Below are 20,255 nucleotides of genomic sequence, written 5' to 3' on the forward strand. Positions count from 1 at the left end.
CTCGATTCAGATATGCGGATCTAATATAGAGGGTATGCACGTGTCGTCACTTTCCCACGTGAACATGCCGGAACGCACCTGCTTGAGTGGTAAAACACTGGGCAAAATGAATGGTTACAGTATCATTAAATGCAATTCCGCGCAAAATTTCAGTGTCTAAGAACACCTGATTCCGTTGTAATTCATAAGGTAGTCGTAAGGATCACCGTCGAGTCCAGCTGCTTGTAGTTTCAGCAAATAATTGCGTTTTAGTCCAGGTTTTTTGTTCCTCCTATTGATTGCAGCCATTTTGCCTTAGTTTTACCACTCAAGGGAGCGTGTCCTGGCGTGTTCACATGGGAAAGTGACATCAATGCATACCCTCTATACTGTGAAGCGTCCGTTTTGTTTCCCAGGTGTTAACGTTCATAAAACAGCCTACTTTTATATAGACCCTTGCTAATATGGTAATTTTGTGTTCATTTGTCTGTTTCAGAGTAAGAAGACGTGAAAGAGAGCTCCGTGTAGTAGTTTGCGCTTTGACTCTCTAGGCACGCATGTTTAAACATGTTTTCTGCATTAGCCTCACACTACATACAACACACGCAACACAATTCGTTGCCATTGCTGTTTTGTACCTTAGCCGGGGAAATTGTTGTATTCTGTAGGCTATTGATTTTCTTCCGCTTCATCATTAATAGCATTAAATAAGCCTCCTACACATGCGCATATTAAGTCTTTGTGGGGTGAGGGCACTGATAGATAAGCGCATGGCTGAAGGAGGGAAGACACAATGGAGTGGTTTGTTCTATCAACGCTGCCATTTGGAAGAGATTTAAAACGAAATGTCCATGTAAGAGTTCGGTACCTTTCCATTCAGTTCTGCTGTTCCTTGTCCATGTGCGGGCTTCAGCAGTCTTATGTTGGGTTCACACCAAACGTGAACAATTGCGTTTGACGCTCTTTATTACTCGTGGAAAATGTTCATTATTTTCACGTGAGAAATGACAAATATTTTCAACCTTCGCGAAAGACTATATTGACGCGCGTTCTCGGCAATCGCGCCGCCCGATTCGCGTCATTCGCACCCTGCTGCGAGTTTGCGTCTGTACGCGTCTTTGCATTGACTTTGTATGTAATTTACTCGTGCAAAACACTTAATTCGCATTTGGTATGAACCCAGTGTTAGGCCAACCCCAAATGCTCTCATTGGTTGAGACGTGTGGTGACGCCAGTACAGTGTTAATTTTGACAGCAAATTTTGATTTAGTTTTAGTCATAGTCTTTTGACGAAAATGCAATTTAGTTTTAGTCACATTTTAGTCAACCCCATCATTTTAGTTTTAGTCTAGTTTTAGTCTACGAAATATGAAAAACATTTTAGTCGAATAAATATACATTATATTTAGTCTACTAAAATCTAAATGGTTTAAATCATTTACTTGGTGTAATTAAATGTTCCATACAAAGATTCAACTGTTTTGACATAATTTACTTCACCTTAGAATGAAATTAAACCAGGTCATTACCTTTATTTTTCAGAAAAGTGCAGTAACTAGATTTGCATTGTTGGAACGCAGAGTATTAGACCATGAACGACATGTTCCAGTTCGTTCAATTCCATTTGACTCAATTGACTCGTTAAGTAGGGCGTGTTCATTCAGTTCATTCAACCAATGAAACGCTCTGACACGGCTCACACTCAAAGGCTATTGGCTCATGGCATGTCTCTTTGAAGAAAGAGCTGCACTGTCTTTGCTTGAGACAGCAATGAATGAGAATAGCTTTCAAAAAGACATATTATATAAATTGCATTACATTTCTTTAGTCATGCAAACATGTTACATATTTGGTTGGAATGTACAGTTTGACTCACTTCATCACTTCTATAATCAGTAGAGGACAGCGCTGGTTTCTTTTGGCTGACTCTATGTTGCATTTCACGTTATGCAGCAGCTCGTGTTAAGTTAACATTGGCATATAAAACCTTTGAGCTTGCCTTTGTAATGTGTTTCGGGGTGACTCACCTGCAGTCGCGCTTCAAGTTTGCAGCGTTTTACCGGCGATCGTGAAGGAAAATAAGACGCCTTGTAAACCGTGTGGAGACACAGAATACATGTGTGTGCTTCCCCTTCTCCCAGAGACTTCTCTCTACCGTTTATATGAGATAAGCACATGCGCGCAAACTGATGTCCGCCAGGTGGGACAAGAATATTTTCGTCTCGTTTTTATTAGTTGACGAAAATGTCAGTATATTTTTATTACAGTTTTCGTTATAATGCATTCATTCTTATTTAGTTATCGTCTCGTTTTCGTCAGTGAAAACATGTCGTTAACGAATACTTTTCGTCATAGTTTTCGTTAACGAAATTAACACTGCGCCAGTAGCAATCAACATCCCACCCCTTCTGTGACCAATGGTTTGTCTGTACGTTTCAGAGCCAGTGAGAAACGGACTTTCGAAATAAAATAATACTTAAAAAACTGCGTTAATGCACGATCAAATAATTATCGGCATTAATTAATTAATGCGTAAACGCGATAATAACGTGTTGACTTTCCCAGCCCTAGAATATATATAAAACCATAATTTATATTGTGACAGTGTCACCAGTTAAAACCCGTTATGTTTTGAAGTACAACCTCATAATCAGGTTATTAGATTTTATTTAGTAGATCAAGGCCCTTGCAGGAGCCTGAATTCACATTTACAATAAGCATATTCCCTCCTAAAGGACTAGGAAGCACAATAAGACACGGCCTTCTTAGATCTGTCACGAAGACGGCCTCAGACAGCAAGAATGGCAAATAAACACAGAATTATTTACAACAGGCAAAAATACAAAACCACAAACTGACTTTTTTCAGAAAACTTAAACTTAAAAAAAGTTAACTTTTTTCAACTTGAAACGATGCTCTGAGCTGCAGAAAAATATGTTGGCATTTTTTGAAAATCGACACATGAACACCTATTGTTTAGCACATCATAAGCATAATTAATTAAAGGGGTCATATGGCGCAAGTACGTGTTTTTCTGTGTTTTTGGTGTTTTACAAGTTGCCCATGCATGTATTAGACACGAATGCTCAACCAGACTTGCCTGAAATGCCTCGTGTAACCACACGCCTGCGAATCTACGTAACTTCGTAACATGATTTGACTAAGACCGCCCAAATCTACACGTAGTTAAGGTGGGCATAATTGTAAATCTCATTGTATCGCCTGTCAGTACAATTGCTTTGGAACCTGATGTTCCGAATATGGTAAGAGGCGTTACATTTCCGTGAAATGCTTGCAGTATTTGACCAATCACTACGCACTGGTGAACTGGCCAATCATAGCACAGCTCGCTTTTCAGAGCGATGAGCTTTGTAAAAAATCAGTGCGTTTCAGAGAGGCGGGGCAAAGAGGAGATACAAACATGCACGGTATGTGGAAAATACAGCGTTTTTAAACTTTAAATGGTGTATACACATTGCGTTACATCTAAAACAAACAATAATATTCATTTTAGCCATGCAATATGACTCCTTTAAGCATAATTAAGACAAAATAGGACGCCTTTAACAAATGCAAACTTGTTGTAAAGTGTAACCCTAGTATTTAATTAAAATGTTAAGGAAGTTCATCTTGGAAACAAATCACATTTGCTTTATTCAATATTTTGAATTATTAAATGAGACTAAGAGAGAGAAAGAGAGAGAGAGAGAATGGAAAAGAGTGTGAGGTGTTGCTTTGGTGGGAAATGTTTTCCCACAGCTAAACAGATCCTTTGGCTCATTGCGCTTCAGGCTGATGCACGGCACGGCTTTTTGAGTGGGCATCCATCTAGTAAGAATGTATGGCCTTGAACGCTCAGCCAAACAGAGTTACAGTGCAAAACAAGCAGAAGGAAAGACATTGTTTCAAAGCCTGCCAGCAATGCACATTGAATGATGTGTTGTTTACCTCACACAATGCTGCATTATCGATCGACTCTAATATAAAAATAAATGAAGGGCACTGAGGGCTGTGGAAATGATTCAAGCTCCAATCAAATTAGGCAAACGGCTGAAACTGAAAATCATGAGGAGTTTTATTCATCTATAGGGCAGAGAGTTCAATCTGACGCTGGTGCCGACTGCTTCATTTGTTTATGCTTGTTTGTTGTTTGGATTTGTTGAAAATAGCTTGATGAACAATTTAAACAGGGTTAATTGAACTTTAATAGACGAGCGGCTGTTCAGCATTAATCACACTCTCTCTGCCAGTGTGTGGACCGATGAAATGCTTTAAAGCTTCAGTCAAATCACTCAGAAGAGGAGGCGAACACTTGACCTGACACCAACAAGCTCTTACTAAACTATATCTGTGTATGTATATGAAAGATACCTGAACCACTTCACCAGAAATTCACTGCTCTAATAATCCAAACTAATTTGTGTCTTGACCTTCAATCATACAAATTTATGCAGCGCGTTACCCATTTAGATAAAATGCTATGGTTTCTGTTGGAAAGATGTGCCGGAGTCTTTCCTATATCAATCAAGACCACATGGCATTTTGGCATGAGATAAATAATGTGACTACAGTGTGAACCAGACACATATTGCACCTGTTACAGTCTTCAACTCTGAGTGGAATCTGCCCCCTCATCTCATAATACATTTTATTTTGGCTCTAATATAAGACAAACAGTACAAATTATAGAACTAACACATGTTAGAAAGCTAGTGTTTGTTTGTGTGAGAAATCAAGAGTATGAAGGCGCTATTGGGCCAGATTGGTAAATTTAATATATGGTGCACTAGAGAAGGGACATTGATCAATACAGGCATGACAAAGTCCACATTCACCAAAACAGAATCGTGTAATGATGAAGATTCAGAATTAGTCACACGCAACATCAGTCTGACTAAACCCTACAGACTGCTAAAGACAACTTAAACAAATTACACAAACTCAGATTAATAAAAATATGCCAGTGTTGATCTTTTGCTGTATGACATATGAAACTGACATTTAGATGTCTTGTCTGTAAATGAATATTAATGGTACATGTTAACATTAAATTCAAGTCATGTAATATCTCTAATACTACTCGTAGGGAAATAAACTTAGAGCTAGCATTTACATTCAAAATACATTTTGATGACAAGGCAAAACATTCAGTAAAAACAGCATCAACAATTACCAGTTGTTCATGTTAATGGAGTAGATTTTGTAAACACCAAGTGGAGCAGTTTAGTGCATTTGAGGCACTTCATGTCTAACAAAATTGAATGTGCTGCCCCAAAACAAACAAAGGTAACAAAACAACATACATATAGAAACATTTGTGTATGTTTTGAAAGGAATAGTTCACCCAAAAATAAACACTCTGTCATGAATTACTCACTCTCTAGTTGTTCCAAACCTGTATACATTTCTTTGTTTGGTTGAACAAAGAGAATGATATTTGGACGAATGCTTGTAACCAAACAGTTCTCAGACCCCTTTGACTACTATGGTAGGAAGAATGACAATGGTAGTCAAAAGTGCCCCAGAACTGTTTTCCGTCCTACATTCTTCAAAATATCTTCTTTTGTGTTCAACAGAACATATATATATATTTTCCTACTATGCTAGTCAATGGTGTCCAACAACTGTTTGGTTATATACCATTTCATCGGACACACGTGCCGGGAGTCCGGGACTGCAGTTAACTTCCGTTCTGTGTTTGGCTAGTGTCTAATAATATAACTATTTATATTTTATTTAATTTATGTTAATTTTCATTTGTATTATTACTTTATTGTACAATGATCGTATTAAATAAGCAATTTTTTAAATGGGTCCTGTAGTTTGGTCGCATTTAAAGAAACCGTATGGTACATTGATATCTAGCGGTTGAGCTTGGTATCGCAGTCTAAATTCAAAATATTGGAGAGACGAGTTTAGCCAACGGTTCTTCTCGGTTTCTTTTGCTTGTTATCTACAGAATCTACAGGCACTCAGTTGTTTGTGAATGTGTACCAGAGGTTCAGTTGGGGTCGTTTGCAGTAACGTTTGTTTATGTTGTCACTTTGAAACTGTCTATAAGCATTCTTCGAAATATTTTTATCTGTGCTCATAAGAAACAAAGAAATTTATACAGATTTGGAACAACTAGAAGGTGAGTAAATGATGACAGAATTTTTCGTTTTGGGTAAATTATCCCTTTAAGAAGTGAGAAAACCAGAAATGACAAGAGAGATCTGAAAGCAGTACTGTAAAGTCGCTCTTGCAATCCTTTGTAATATGGCAATCGCAGTAAAAAAAAGTGAATGTCATCACAAAACGTGCCACAGTGGTAGCGTCTGGCTACCCCATGTAGGGCTGTCACGATTATTAAATAATTGTCTCATCACGATTGTTTGGCCTCATCGCTATTGTTTCAGATCATCGCAATTATTGCACATCTCTATAGAGGACACTAGGGGGAGCTGTAGTGCCTGCATATTACATATTTTAGTGTATTTATTGCAACTAAAGCAGGGTAATACTTGTAAAATGTACCACCACAACACAATAAAAGCTAAAGCATATACCATAAAAATAACCTGCAGTACAATTTAATGTTATTTAAGATAATCTCAGTGTGAAAACCAGTCTACCAAAATTTCATTGACATAGAATTAAACTTGTGAGAAAAAAACAAAATTACTTAATTTACAAGTATTTGGCGGTTGTATTATTGACAGGTAAAAGCCTAAACCTTAAATATATGATAAACCAATATTTTCCGATGTATTTCCAAGAAAAAAAAACATTTTTTTTAATATTCAGAACAATATGGTCGTTTCAAAGCTGAATAAAAAATGTATGAGAATTAAATGTCAAAGCTCTAAAACAGACAATTAATCGCCATAATCTTCAAAGTTCTAAAACAGACAATTAATCGTCATAATCGCAATGATTTACTAGACAATTAATCGTCAGCCAAATTTCAAAATCGTGACAGCCCTAGCATATATATTTGAGTGTTCTACCATAAACCAAGAGTAATAACTTCCCTCACCAACATTCATTTCCCACAATCTTTCCTAAGGCTCTGCAAAGTCAAACCTTTATGATAGATGGAGTGAGGGGGATACACTGACACATTAATATGATTGATCGGGAAGTAAGGAGGCGGCTTACCGCTCCAACCTGAGATGTAGGTATAAATGCTCTAGATAGAAGAAACATAATAATCAGAATGCCAGTGATGGTTTGAAATAAAGTAGAGTAGCTCATGCTGAAGGAGAGAGATTGGTTACGGTAATATGAGGGGAGACCGGTCAAGGTTATAGTACGAGCCAAAGAAAAATTAGATAGCGTCTAACATGCCAGTCAGAACTTTGAACCAACGTCCTATCCATCGCAAATATGCAATTATATTACAGCAAATTCATTACTTCACAAACAAAGCAGACTGAACCAGGTAAATCACATTTGTATTTTTGTCAAAAAGACAAAGCCTGTGATCATGTGAACTGAACGCAAAAAAACTCACCACGACTCCATTATCTGTTACGGCTTCTCTGTAGGTGAAGTTGCACACCGCCCAGGCCAGGTAGTATGTGGACATACGGGGCGTCCGGGAGAAATGGTTGGTCACCCATGCGTCCTCATCAGATGTAGACGCCTCCACTGGCATGTTGGACAGCGACTGATACGAGCTCTCGTGTCTCAAACTCACTCTGAATGTGGCTTTATAAATGGGCTCGTCGAAACACGGGAAGGCCTTTCTGGCTTGAGTGGGAGAGAACTGCGTCACAGCCAGATACCTGCAGAAAGGAAAAGCAGGAAAAGAAGATGATCACGACAAATTTAAAATGTCATAATCAGGTTGCCAATGAATAAATAAGTTTGGAGTTTTAGCTACAAAGAACTGTGGAAATGTTCTGTTAGATCAGGGGTCGGCAACCTTTGCGACCAAAAGAGCCATTTTGGACCCTCTCCCACCAATAAAATTTGTCTGGAGACGCAAAATATATGTAACCTTTAAATGACTATAACACAGGTTATGCATGTAAGGTAGTAGTTACCCAGTTGCACCACTAGGCAATATAGTGCGATTTTGTTGCAATAGAAGAGCTGCTTTAGTTAGTTTTTCTGTGAAATTTTGTTTTTTCTGTGAACTTTTTGCGGCGTTTGATGAACAGCCACAAGAGACCGCCTACTCTCCGAATAAAGACATCATGCGTAAACATTATGAGAAGCGCGCTAGCCAGACAGGATTTAAACTATACCGGCTAAAGACCTAAACGTTTGGTTTAAAGACGAAAAACATACCAAGCAGAATGTTTTCTCACCATTCCATTTCTAACACACGCATACAGTGTTCGGCGCTGTCTCACATCTGTCAAAGCAGAAATAAAACCGCTGCTCTCTGTATGTTTTTTTCTGTCATCTCCAGTTGCGCTCATATGTACATTGCATGCACTTATTCCGTCGGAAAAAGCTAATACCAGGGTGTATGGCTGGGTAAATGTGTATGCTGTTTCAGATATTTCTTGAAGAAATCAGGACAGAAGTGGTCAAAATAGACCGATTACAGCAGCAGGTGTAAACGGGTATGTGCCTCTTTCGTCCAATGGTGATCCGATCGACCAAATCTTAATACCAGGCATAAAGACGGCCTTATAAAGACTGCAGGGAGCCGCAGCAGGGGGGCAGAAGAGCCACATGCGGCTCGAGAGCCATAGGTTGCCGACCCATGTGTTAGATGAACACTTAGGGGCAGTTTCCTGGACAGGGATTAGATTAAACCAGGCTAAATTAGGACATTTAAATAGCTTTTTTACAAACATGCCTTACAAAACCATTGCTGATGTGCATTTTGAGACAAACAATGGCACTGATGTATTTTATGATGTCAATGCAAGCTGGTTTAAGTTCAGACAGCTCTACAATTTATTTAGGACTAGGCTTAAACTCTGTATGGGAAACCACGCCTTAAAGATTAATAAAAGATGTTTGGGGAGGAGAGAGAGAGCGAAGAAACTTTGAAGAAACTATTGCATGCAGAATCTGTAATAGCACTGCTGTCCAACATCCCAACTACAAGTTCATTTCCAGGAAGCTGCATTAATGAATATTAAAACCAGACTCAAATCTCAGAGGGGGATTTTACCACTGAAGGATGCTGCATCATGTACATCTTCATTCTACATAACGGTTAGAGCAAGCTTCAAACAGAAGAGGTTGATGGCTTGTCCGAAAACGTTTGAACATTGAGAATTTTATCACTACAAGACACACAGAGGATCTACACACCAATTTATTGATGATGCTATATGCTGCTGTGGTAGGGCAGTACTTGCTTTGGTAGATGAATATAACTTACTAGCCTTTTTTTTTTCACTGTTGGGCCAGTGCGAGCAAGAGCTTTCAAAAGGCCGGGCAGCGCCAACAGCCTTTAACCACAAGGTCAAAATCAAGATGCCCTTCTATTGTCAGACAAGCAGTCCGGCAGCACCTTCAGAACCATTGCCTAAATATTCCTCTCTGAAGAAAAGGTCACAAAACCTGGACATTTCAACGAGGAAATTTAATCAGACAGGAGACTAGCTAGATCGCATACAACAAACAAGATGGAGAGAACCGATGGAGGCAGACGATTGTTTGCTCCTTTTGGTGTTTTCTCAGTGAAAGATGAAAAGATGGAATAAAAGGTCAAGAAAAATGAGTGAAGGATGAATAAATAAAGCTTGAAAAGACCAGATGATCTGGACTTGATATGAAGAAAGCAGAATACAAAACATTGCTTTTTCCAAACATAATCTGATATCGACTATTAAGTATTGTTGACAAATATAAGAGCTGCCAGCAGGAACTCATTACACTACAGTCATCTTCGTAACCTGTGGAGTGTTGAAAGCTACTCGATATCTGCTTAATAAAATAAAGATTATGCAAATAATTTATTTCCAAGGTGCTGCTCAACATTACTTCGGTATGCAAAAAATGGGTTATATGGGACTAACCCATATAACAAAATTGTATACTCCGTCTGTAGGATTCACTGCTAAATTTAGCGTTTTCAAAAAAAAATATCACAGGCATAGATTGATGACACTGTGAAGGAGCGTGGAATGTTCAGAGTTGTTGTTTTTAGCTTCACTAGAGATGGAGATCAATCTGATGGGACTTACAAATCATGTTCATGGATGACAAAGTTGTATAACCGTTATGTTATAACTAGTGCTGTCAATCGATTAAAAAAATTAATCGGATTAATCACACATTTTCTGTGATTAATCACGATTAATCGCACATAACAATAATATTTTAAAATATACTTTTACATTTGAATAATTTCACATTTAATCTTCAAATTGATGTAGAAACAACATATTTCTTTAACAGCGTCATTTTATGAATGAAAGAAAACATTTTGATATTAGTACTGTAACTGATGTCTCTATTAAATTGATTATTTTAACATTAATTATAGCCATTCAACAATATAATTGAGAGCTATCATGAAATATACAGAAATTGAAGGAAGTTCTCAAACACTTTAAAGTCTTTAATGCTAAATTATAAATTAAATGCAGAATAATTCTCATTAAAGCTACAAAATCACATTGATTTCTTCTTTTTTGTTCTTTGATTAACATTAGTGACTGGAGTCACAGCAGCACGTTTAAGGACGTGGCCCCTTTAAGAGCTGTCTCAGTACGCAGATCTGACCGTAACCGTACTCCCATTTTCACAACTCTTTGCATTCATTTAAGACTTTATTTTACACTTTGAAGTCTTAAGAAAATGCTAGACAAAACGGGCTTTCTGACATAATCTTGTATGGTTTTATCCATTCAAGCACGAAAGAGACAGAGTCTGACAGAGATTCACCGACGCAGCCTTCAGCCCGTGACTGTTTACACCAGACTGGACCTCGCGTTGCGTTTTGCCGCGTTCCACAGTTTAGAAGCTGTCTATCTTCATTGAATGCGTCAAAGCAACTGTTTAAAATCGCGCTTAACTGGTTTAAAAGCCTGTACACGAATAAGAGCGTGATTACATAATGTAACGCCAGACAAATGTCAAAACAAACGGATGCTGCGTTAATTGCGTTAAATATTTTTCACGCGTTAATTTGAAAAAATTAATCGCATGCATTAACGCGTTAACGTTGACAGCCCTAGTTATAACGTAAGCCAATTGAGTAGCGAGCAAGATGCTACCACTGCTATGCGATAAGAAGGGCCGTAACCTTGGTTTAAACTTCTCTGGATTCAAACTTTGTTGGAAACATTTGAGCAAAAATTAAGTACACAAGTAAACAAAATATTTAACACTGGCCTAGTTTATTTTTGGATATTTCAATGGAAACATTTTACATTCTTTAACTGCTGCTTATCATTAGAATTAAATATTAAGTTCTTAAAAATAAATGTTATGTTCGCTGAATATTATGTTTAAATGTTTATGAAGTGTGACTATGAAATAGACACCTTTAGGGTAAGGCATAAATATGTTTCAAAGTAAACACAGTAAAACTTGGGGAAAAGAGTCAACAACAACACTCAGGACCAAAAAGTGGATATACTGTGCATTTTACCTGAAAACAATAAGCAATATAGGGGTGTAAATATTAGGGCTGTGTATTGGCACGTGCCTCCCGATACGATACATATCACGATAGATGGGTCACGATGCAATACATTGCTATGTATTTCGATACGATACACTTTTGCGATATATTGCAATACTTTAAATAGAAAATGTAAAAAGTAGAGCTAGAAATACAACATGCTGTGCACCACCGGGGGTTTTCTGTAAGGATAAGTGTAAAAACATCCCTTACCTCTGCAGAGTGGCCATGATGTGCGATGCATGGACCTTTAGATCAGAGGTTTGGGTTCTCAAACTGTGGATTGCGCCCCTCAAGTGGGTAGCACAGGGGAATAAGGTGGCTCACGCAAGTCACTTGGCTGTTGTGGTGCATTACAGTTTAAACACTGAACATGGGCAATATAAAACCCCTGGTTCATCCGTGCTGTAAATGTGCTGGTGTCACATCCGTGAAAGCACAATAAATGTCATTGTTACTTTTCTTAATAAACTTTTTGTCTAATGCACTGCAGTAGCCAAGTGACTTGGTGGGTCATGGCTTGTGAAGCTTAAAAACAGCATTATTTTATATAACTTCATTACTCCACGACTTATTTTGAAAACCAAAGCACACCCACACATCAGCTCTGAGAGCTGGAAGCGTTCTTATATTTTTCACTATGCTCGCTTCCACTTACTTTTGGCCGTATGTATATGACATGATTTAAAATAATGTATCATAGTAAATGTTTAACTATCGATACACTATCAAAAAAAAAAAATTGGGATAGTTAGATGTATCGATATTTTTGCACAGCCCTAGTAAATATACAGTATATATGTGTCCCTGGACCACAAAACCAGTCTTTAGAAGCACAGAAATATTTGAGGCAAATGTTGACCCAATTGCTTCCATTGTTTGCCCAACTTGTAAGTCCCTTTGGATAAAAGCGTCTGCTAAATGAATAAATGTAAATGTAAATGCCAACAAAACATTGTACAGGTCAAAATGATCGCTTTTTCTTTTATGCCAAAAATCATTAGGATATTAAGTAAAGATTATGTTCCATTAAGATTTTTTGTAAATTTCCTACCGTAAATATTCTAAACTTAATTTTTGTGAGTGGATACAGCAAAATCGCGGACAAAAATGGCGGGAAACACGCTGACAAACTTCTCTCACTGCTGCCCGCTCTTTAGGAACTACCCACTCAAAAATGTCTGCTTTCGGTTTATCTACTCACCACAACGTCATTACAGCGGCGAGCCAATAGAAAGTGTTAAAACAAACCTGTTTCTTCTTAGCAACGGCCTGCTACAGCACCTCTGATTAACAACTTTAAAGGCGATTTTCTCAATAGTTTGAGTTTTTTGAACCCTGGTATTCTAGCATTTTAAATAGTTGTATCTCGACCAAGTATAGTCCTTTCCCAACAAACCATACATAATTGGAAAGCTTATTTACTCAGCTTTCAAAAGATGTATAAATCTTCATTTTAAAAATTGGTCCCTCACGATACAATTCAGAATCGATTCTTGATGTACTAATTAGTATATTTGATTTTTAAGATTTCATCACGTCACGTTTGCGCTAAGAGTCGGACTAGTGTAACTTTGGCTAACTAGAACTGTCACATATTATATTTTAATACAACTGTGCCCAGTAAAGCCATTCTCATTGAAGTATTCTGCTGTCAGACATTAAAACAAGTACATATCAGTTATTAAACGCGACATATTGGTGCTGTACGTTAAACGACAGTCACTTCCACGTCTTGCCACATCGTATGACAAAATCATCATACACACATTAAAAGAGCGGTTATTTGACCAATATTAGTTTATTAGTCCCGTGCAGAGCACCCAGCGCGTCCGTCTGGCTAACAAGCTGTGCATATTTACAGAAGTATGTTCATGTTATTAACTGACAGGTTTGGAAACGCTATTTTGCACTTACTGACAAGTCAGCTGCGGTAACTTATAACGTTAGTAAATTGAATGTGCTGTTTCTCCATGCCGCTCACTCACAGCACAGAGCAGATGCAGAGAACGACCTTCCTAAAAAAATTATTTCGTTGATCTTGCCGTTTAGTCCTACAGTGCTGAATGTACTTGGTTTTATCTCTCTATTGCTCCCATGTGCTCCGCTGTGTTTCCGCGTAAAAGGTCCGGGTGCTGCACCGCTCTTGCAGTTGACTTCCGCCTTATTTGTTGCAAAGATGTCACGTTATTATATTTAGTAACGTTTTTAAAAAATCGTTTTTTTGTGAATCGATTCGAATTGCTACTTGCTAGCAGACTGAATCGATATTAATCGAAAATTTATTTATTTTCTCCCACCCCTACTGGTTTTGTTGTCCATGGTCACATATTTGTTTATGCTAAGTACCTGTTCATCTTGAATAGCTTCATGGGTTTAAATTGCTTCATCTGAAGATTTTAAACATTAGAACCGAGGGCCATACAAAGGCATTGAATCATATTCTCAATTGTATTGCAGGAACTACATAAATGGTGTCAGTATGGAAACTTTCTCTGACATATAGCTGACTGCATAGATTTACAGAAGTTTAGCACTTTGCTGGCAAACTGTGTTGTGAGAGCTTCAATATTTCATAGTAAATGAGTCACTGACTGCAGTGCTCAATCACAGCTGTCACCCAGAGGCTTTACTGAATGTTCATTCAGATCAGTGTGGCAACCTCACTGACCTCCATCTCTATACACTTACTATGCAGTTGCCCTGCTCTCTCAAATGCTAAACAGAATCACAACACAGCAACAGAAAATAAAAATAAACTGAAAAACATGCACCTCTTTGAAGATAAGCAATCCTGTGCACTTTTAGCTTCTCTCTGGCGATGTCATAAAAAGTTCTATTGTTGCAATGGCTACTCTTTTCAAAATAAAGAGGGGGAAATGCAAATACAATATCCAATACAATTGGACACTACAGAAAGACTAAACACTGAGGAAAAGTTACTGTCTAAAGCCCATTGCAAATTGAGTCCGAAATTTGCGTCCGAAATCTCCGCACGTTAAAAAATAAATACGACCTCGCGTTGTGTCAATCACATTTACACACTGCCTCCGATATTTTCGTCCGTCATAAAAAAATTCGGACCGGGTTCGATTTTCTGCGTTTTCCGCATCCGTCAAGCATTTTGAGTGGCCTTTTTTAACAATTCAGAGACACCGTACAAACGAGAGCCAAATATGAAAAACGCATACGAAAAATTCGGACTGTGTGTGCAAAAGACCTTAAGGTTTGAATGAAACTTCCTACTATGTTAGGACAACACTGCTGGACTACAAATTACTATTAGACTCCCAAACTCAGCACTATAACCTAGAATTTTTTAAAGATTGTGTAGGATAAACCAGTTTTGTCCCTTACTATATAATTTTATATGCAACTTATCGTCAGTCTTGCATCTTCAGAGTTTGAAACAAACTATATGTTATGTCCCAGGACGTATTTTTTGTGTGGTTTCTCTCTCTTTCTCTGCTTGCCAGTAGAAGGTAATGGCCACCACCTGATATCAATGATTGGCTGGTGATACCGATTGGAGGATGAGAGGGAGCAGTGGAGTTTTAAGCAGCACTTCCACAACAGAAAATGCGTGCGTGCGTGCGTGCGTAGGTTCTGTTGTGAGGCTTTGTTCCCCGTGTTGTTCAAGGGAGATTATTTGTAAATATTGGTTTCCTCTTCATTTCTTTTTAATGATATTGAGGTAATACAGTTGTTGTAATTGTCATTCTTCTCAGCCAGAAAGCCTCATATATATTGTAAGGTTATTTTGTTTGTATTTTTATTTTGTCATTGGATCTGTAAATTAAGTTTGAGCTGTTAATTTTGGGGATGGGGTTTAAGTAGAGAGGGGGTGCCGTTTTCTTTCTGGACTTGTTTTCTCCTGTTTATGTCAGTAATGGAGTTAGGGTATTTTGATGTAATTTTCTTTTCTTTTGGAAGGTTAGCTAGATTCTGGTTTTAGTTAGAAGTATTATGTTTGTTGTTTTGGCCTTAGCCCCCTCTCGAAGTCATTAACAACCCTCCTGCATCTAAGACAATAAAATGAATACCTTTCTTGCATTTAAGTTTTGAAGTGGGATGAGTCTCTTGTAATTTCCTCTTGCGAGGTTTATTACATTGCCTTGTTGCTGACACACACACACAACACCATTTTTATTCTGTTACGTGACCTAACGACCCCTAGACTTGATAAGGGAACGTAACATATATTAGACGGTTTCAGCAGCAACAACATAAACAAACGTTATGTGGCCTAAACGTAACTTCCGGTAGACCACCAAGAATCCATAACTGTTGAGTACTTTTGATTTAATTCAATACAATTAATATGCAATCAAAAATTAATTAATATTAATATATCTAAAATTGTCATTTTGACCCAACTCTGATATAAAACACCTGAACAAGCTAACCAGCGTCTTTAGGAATAGATGCGTTCAACTTAATGCGGCACTTGAGTAAATCTATCAGCGTATGACATTAAATAGCGATAGCGTCAAGTGCAGATTGCTCGGTACGCATTTGAATCGCTCTCGCGGTACTTTAATGCGATATGCCAAACAATCTGCGCAGCCCAGCATTAAGTGGACTGCGTCTGTTCCTGAAGTCACTGATTAGCCTCTTCAGGTGTTTTATCAGAGTTGGGGCTAAACTCGGCAGGAAAATGGATCTCGCGGGCCAGAGTTGAGAACCACTGCGCTAGGGTAATGGCAATGGGTCAGAACGCGTGTGAGAGAGAGAATGGCCGAGACAGCGTGTTAGCGTGTGAGACGTTACCGAAGTTTGCTGTGACATGTCCGCTGATGAATTCGTTAAATCTTTTCAAGAGTTGGCTAAGTGATAGGCCTACAAAACAGTATAGAGTCCTTTAAAACGACTCTACAAACGAGCGCGAGTCCTTTAAAAGTCTTTCGCTCATTCAACGACCTACAGTAAGAGACAAAAAATAAGTTTCTTGTTAAACAAAATTGGGACAGTATATTATATAGAAGTATACTGATACGTTTCAGACGTGCATTTAATGGCATTACCTTCTTTCTCCATACAGCATGTATGAACTGCGGAAAAATCCCAAGAGTTCATTTTCAATCTGCGCTTCAAACGTGATGTTGATTTTATAAATTCTGAGGGGCTTCATCTCTCTGTGGAGCGCGATCACATACACCTGGTTGGGTTGGTGGTAAAAGCGTCGGTGGATCCTCATGACGCCTGTTTTCTTACTGTCTGAATACACCTGCACTTTATTCACCTCCAGTCTGTCTGTGTGCAACACGATGAACTTAGTGGAGTTCACGCATTCAAACTCAATGTTCACTTCACCGGAGAACGTGAAATTATCCATGTACACGGACAGTCTGAGGTCGTAGTGGCGAGGGCGCAGGGTGGCCGGTAAGCGCAGATGTCTCCAGGGCTGCTGGCCATCCTCTGATTCTCTATGACTGATGCTTCTGTCCCGGGACTGACTGGACTTGTTACTGGAGCCGTTACCGGCCAGAGTCCCGCTGCTCTCCGCGGCGCATCTCTCGAAGCTGACGCTGAGCGTGATGGCGATGACCGTGACGATGATGAGGGTGAGGATGGAGATGGCGAAGCCCAGCACCAGTCTCTTGTGCACCGTGATGTGCTGTTCGGTAGTCCGAGGTCGGACCACCACGCTGTCGGCCCACTGATCGGACAAAGCCCGTCCGTTCCTCATGTTCATGTCCTCAAACCCCATCGGCACGAATGTTCGCTGCATTTAAAACGAGATTAATATTAAAAACACAACATTCTTACTCTATCAGGGGGAGGGGGAGGGGGGGTTCATGCCACGCTAAAACTCGATAGGATGAATGAACTTATTTAATATCGATATCATGTTATTAACCCATGCAACTTTGACAATATAATTGTATAATTATATAAAACACCAAGTATTCAACATCCTAACGTGAAATGCACAATACAGGTCAACAAACGTAAACAACACATCAGACACTTTCAGACCTTTGTACTAAAATGATGTAATTCAGAATTTGTGCATTTCTTCAATCGTGCGTGCAGTCAGATGCAGGAGCTCATACCGTAAAATGCAGACGGAATTCCTACCGCACATCCCCGCAAATCCACGACTTCTCCTCTGACATGAGTCTGATGTGTATTAAGTTCCACAACTGCTTCATGACAAATCAAAAGTGTTGTGAATTTATGTTCCCTCCTTTCATTTCCCCTGCCTCCATCCTCATCGCTTTCTCACTCTGTGTTCCCCCTCTCAACCAATGGGTCTCTCTCTCTCTCTCTCTCTCCCTCTCCCTCTGCGCGCAGCCGCGCTCACACAAAGTATTTCAGTCGAAATGAATTCCATCTCTCCGATTTGCTGCGTGTTCAGTTGAATTGTCTCTAATTAAACAGCGAAATACATACATAAAAGATATCTTCCCCTTTATAAATCAAGCTGAATTGCATTAATGTGAAATCGTGAATCAGTCCAACAATGCTACTACGAAAAATTAAACGCAAAAGAAAATGGAAAATGGAATTGAGATATGTACCTGACAAATCTTATAGATGAGCTGTGCAATACTTTCAACACAGTGGTACACTGTACACAACAAAAGCATTTCAACTGAAGAAAAATGTTATAATCTATACTGAGTTGACAGTATTTCATTATGTGTGGTGGGCATCATTGTTATAAACCCTGACATAATGAAACATTCATAATGTGCAGTTAGTAATTGAAGGCTGCTGTCCACGGTGCTGAAATAAACAAACTATACTGTTCTTATGAAGTATTGGGTCTTAACGAAATGCCCTAGAATGATTGTAACATCTTTGGATCTAACGAAAAGCAGAAACATGAGTCTGTTTGCCAGAAGGTCCTGGAGGGCATCTGTGAACCACCACAGAGACTCAGAGTGAAAAAAAAGTCATTTTATAATGTAGCTAACTGTACAGTACAAGCAGAGCAGAGACATATCTCCCCCTACAGACCAGAAGTAACATAAGTATTATAGGCGCAACAATACAAAAAGAATTACTACAACATTTGTTAAGTGAAGAATCAAAGAGGTGAAAAATATAACATGCAAGTAAAACTATGTAGGTGAAACCCCTCTCTAAACGTTTGGTAACCAAAGAAAATGATTTAAAGGATAGTTCAACCAAAAATAAAAATTCTGTCCTCATTTACTCACCCGCTTGTCATTTCAAACCTGTATGACTTTCTTTCTTCAGCAGAACACACAAGATATTTTGAAGAATGTTGTTAACTGGCCCCCATTCACGTCCATTGGTTTTGTGTCCATACAATAAAGGTAAACAGGGGTCAGTTTTGTTGGGTTACCAACTTATCTTCTTTTGTGCTCTGCCTACAGAAAGTCATAAAGGTTTGAAAGGACAAGAATAAATGATGACAGAATTTTCATTTTTGGGTGAACTGTCACTTTAACCGGTTTTTCATTCTCAACATTAGCAAATACTGTAATGAATATATAGAAAATCTTTATTGCTGTTATTTAATTATACAGCTTTGTCAGACTTACAACAAAGGTAAAGTTTGATGTTCAAGAACGGGTCACTTACCCAAACAATCTGAAGGTCTTGTTGAAATGTGAGTCTTTACTGTTATTCATGTATTTCAGTATGCAGGCGAATGTCCTTGTCCTGTGTAACTTCTACAACATGGATGTCTACAAGCTTTCCACCACACAAACACAAACACTTGACACTCTTTCATAATTCATACATCAGTTGGATATTATACAGTGTAAGCAGTAAATATGACACACTAAGCCCCGGTTTTTTTGAGCTGTCTCAACTGAAAATAACTTGCCCTGACATATCTTAAAATATGTCAGTGCCATTGTTTTGTCTCAAGATGCACATCAGTAATGGTTTTTTCTAAGGCATTTTAGTAAAAGAGACTTAAATAGCCTAAATTACTAAGGCATAGTCCTGGCTTAAGCTAAGCCTTGTCTGTGAAGCCGAGCCTTAGACTACAGGAATTGATACTTTTACCAAGCTACAATGATAACACCTGACTGCCTGTCTAATGCAAATGCTTTTATTCCCCAGTAGATTGACGTGTATGAGCATTTAATTTATCGCCATTTTCAGAGACCTGAATGTAATAAAATGCTCTTTCATACCAGCAGCGCTTAAAAAATCTTTAAACTCATAACGCGAATGAATTTGGTTAAGCAGCATTAAATGAAAAGCTTTCAGAAATAACAGAACAGGCTGTGAGAGCAACGGTGGATTGAAATACGCCTGAGGAAAAAAACACTGTTACTAGATCAGAAAGTTAATGTCAACAGCTACTGTTACCTAGAATCCCTCAGGCTTCCTCTCACTACAGAGACATGAAGCAGCATCACAGAACCCTTTACAAATGCACTGGTCGGGTCTGAGTCCAGGTCAATAACTTTGTCGGATGGATCAGATGCATCGATCCACAGCCTCTTATCAAGCGAACTGCTTAAATGAGCTAGGGCTGAGAAACCAGTGAACTGACAAACACCCGTTTATACATGAGAACAGCTGACAGACAGGAGTCACTGTACTGTGACCTCACAAAACACCATACGAGATGGACAGACACACATTTAAAACAGTACGGGCAACTATATGTACAGTAAGTAAATGCAAAGCTGAAATGCAAAAATTATTCATTTGGAAACTTTAAACAACAATAAAATATAAAAACAAAAAATATTTT

At 38.5% G+C, this 20,255-nt stretch overlaps 1 protein-coding gene across 3 annotated transcripts in view; it reads right to left on the bottom strand.

The window, feature by feature from the left end:
- Positions 1-17,825, bottom strand: part of LOC130547663 (thyrotropin-releasing hormone-degrading ectoenzyme-like) — a 105,215-nt gene extending 87,390 nt beyond the window's left edge. For 2 of the 3 annotated variants that reach the window (XM_057323803.1, XM_057323802.1), the window contains exons 1-3: positions 17,620-17,825; positions 16,588-17,288; positions 7,475-7,748 (exon numbers count right to left, since the gene is read on the bottom strand). In XM_057323803.1, coding sequence (XP_057179786.1) covers positions 7,475-7,748; positions 16,588-17,273 — 960 coding nt within the window. In that variant the 5' untranslated portion in view covers positions 17,274-17,288; positions 17,620-17,825. Of the gene's footprint in view, positions 1-7,474; positions 7,749-13,480; positions 13,658-16,587; positions 17,289-17,619 lie in introns of those variants that run through there. The other variant, XM_057323804.1, reaches the window with a different exon arrangement.
- Positions 17,826-20,255: the final 2,430 nt, after the last annotated feature.

This window comes from Triplophysa rosa, linkage group LG24, assembly GCF_024868665.1.
Source record: "Triplophysa rosa linkage group LG24, Trosa_1v2, whole genome shotgun sequence".
NCBI classification, from domain to species: domain Eukaryota; kingdom Metazoa; phylum Chordata; class Actinopteri; order Cypriniformes; family Nemacheilidae; genus Triplophysa; species Triplophysa rosa.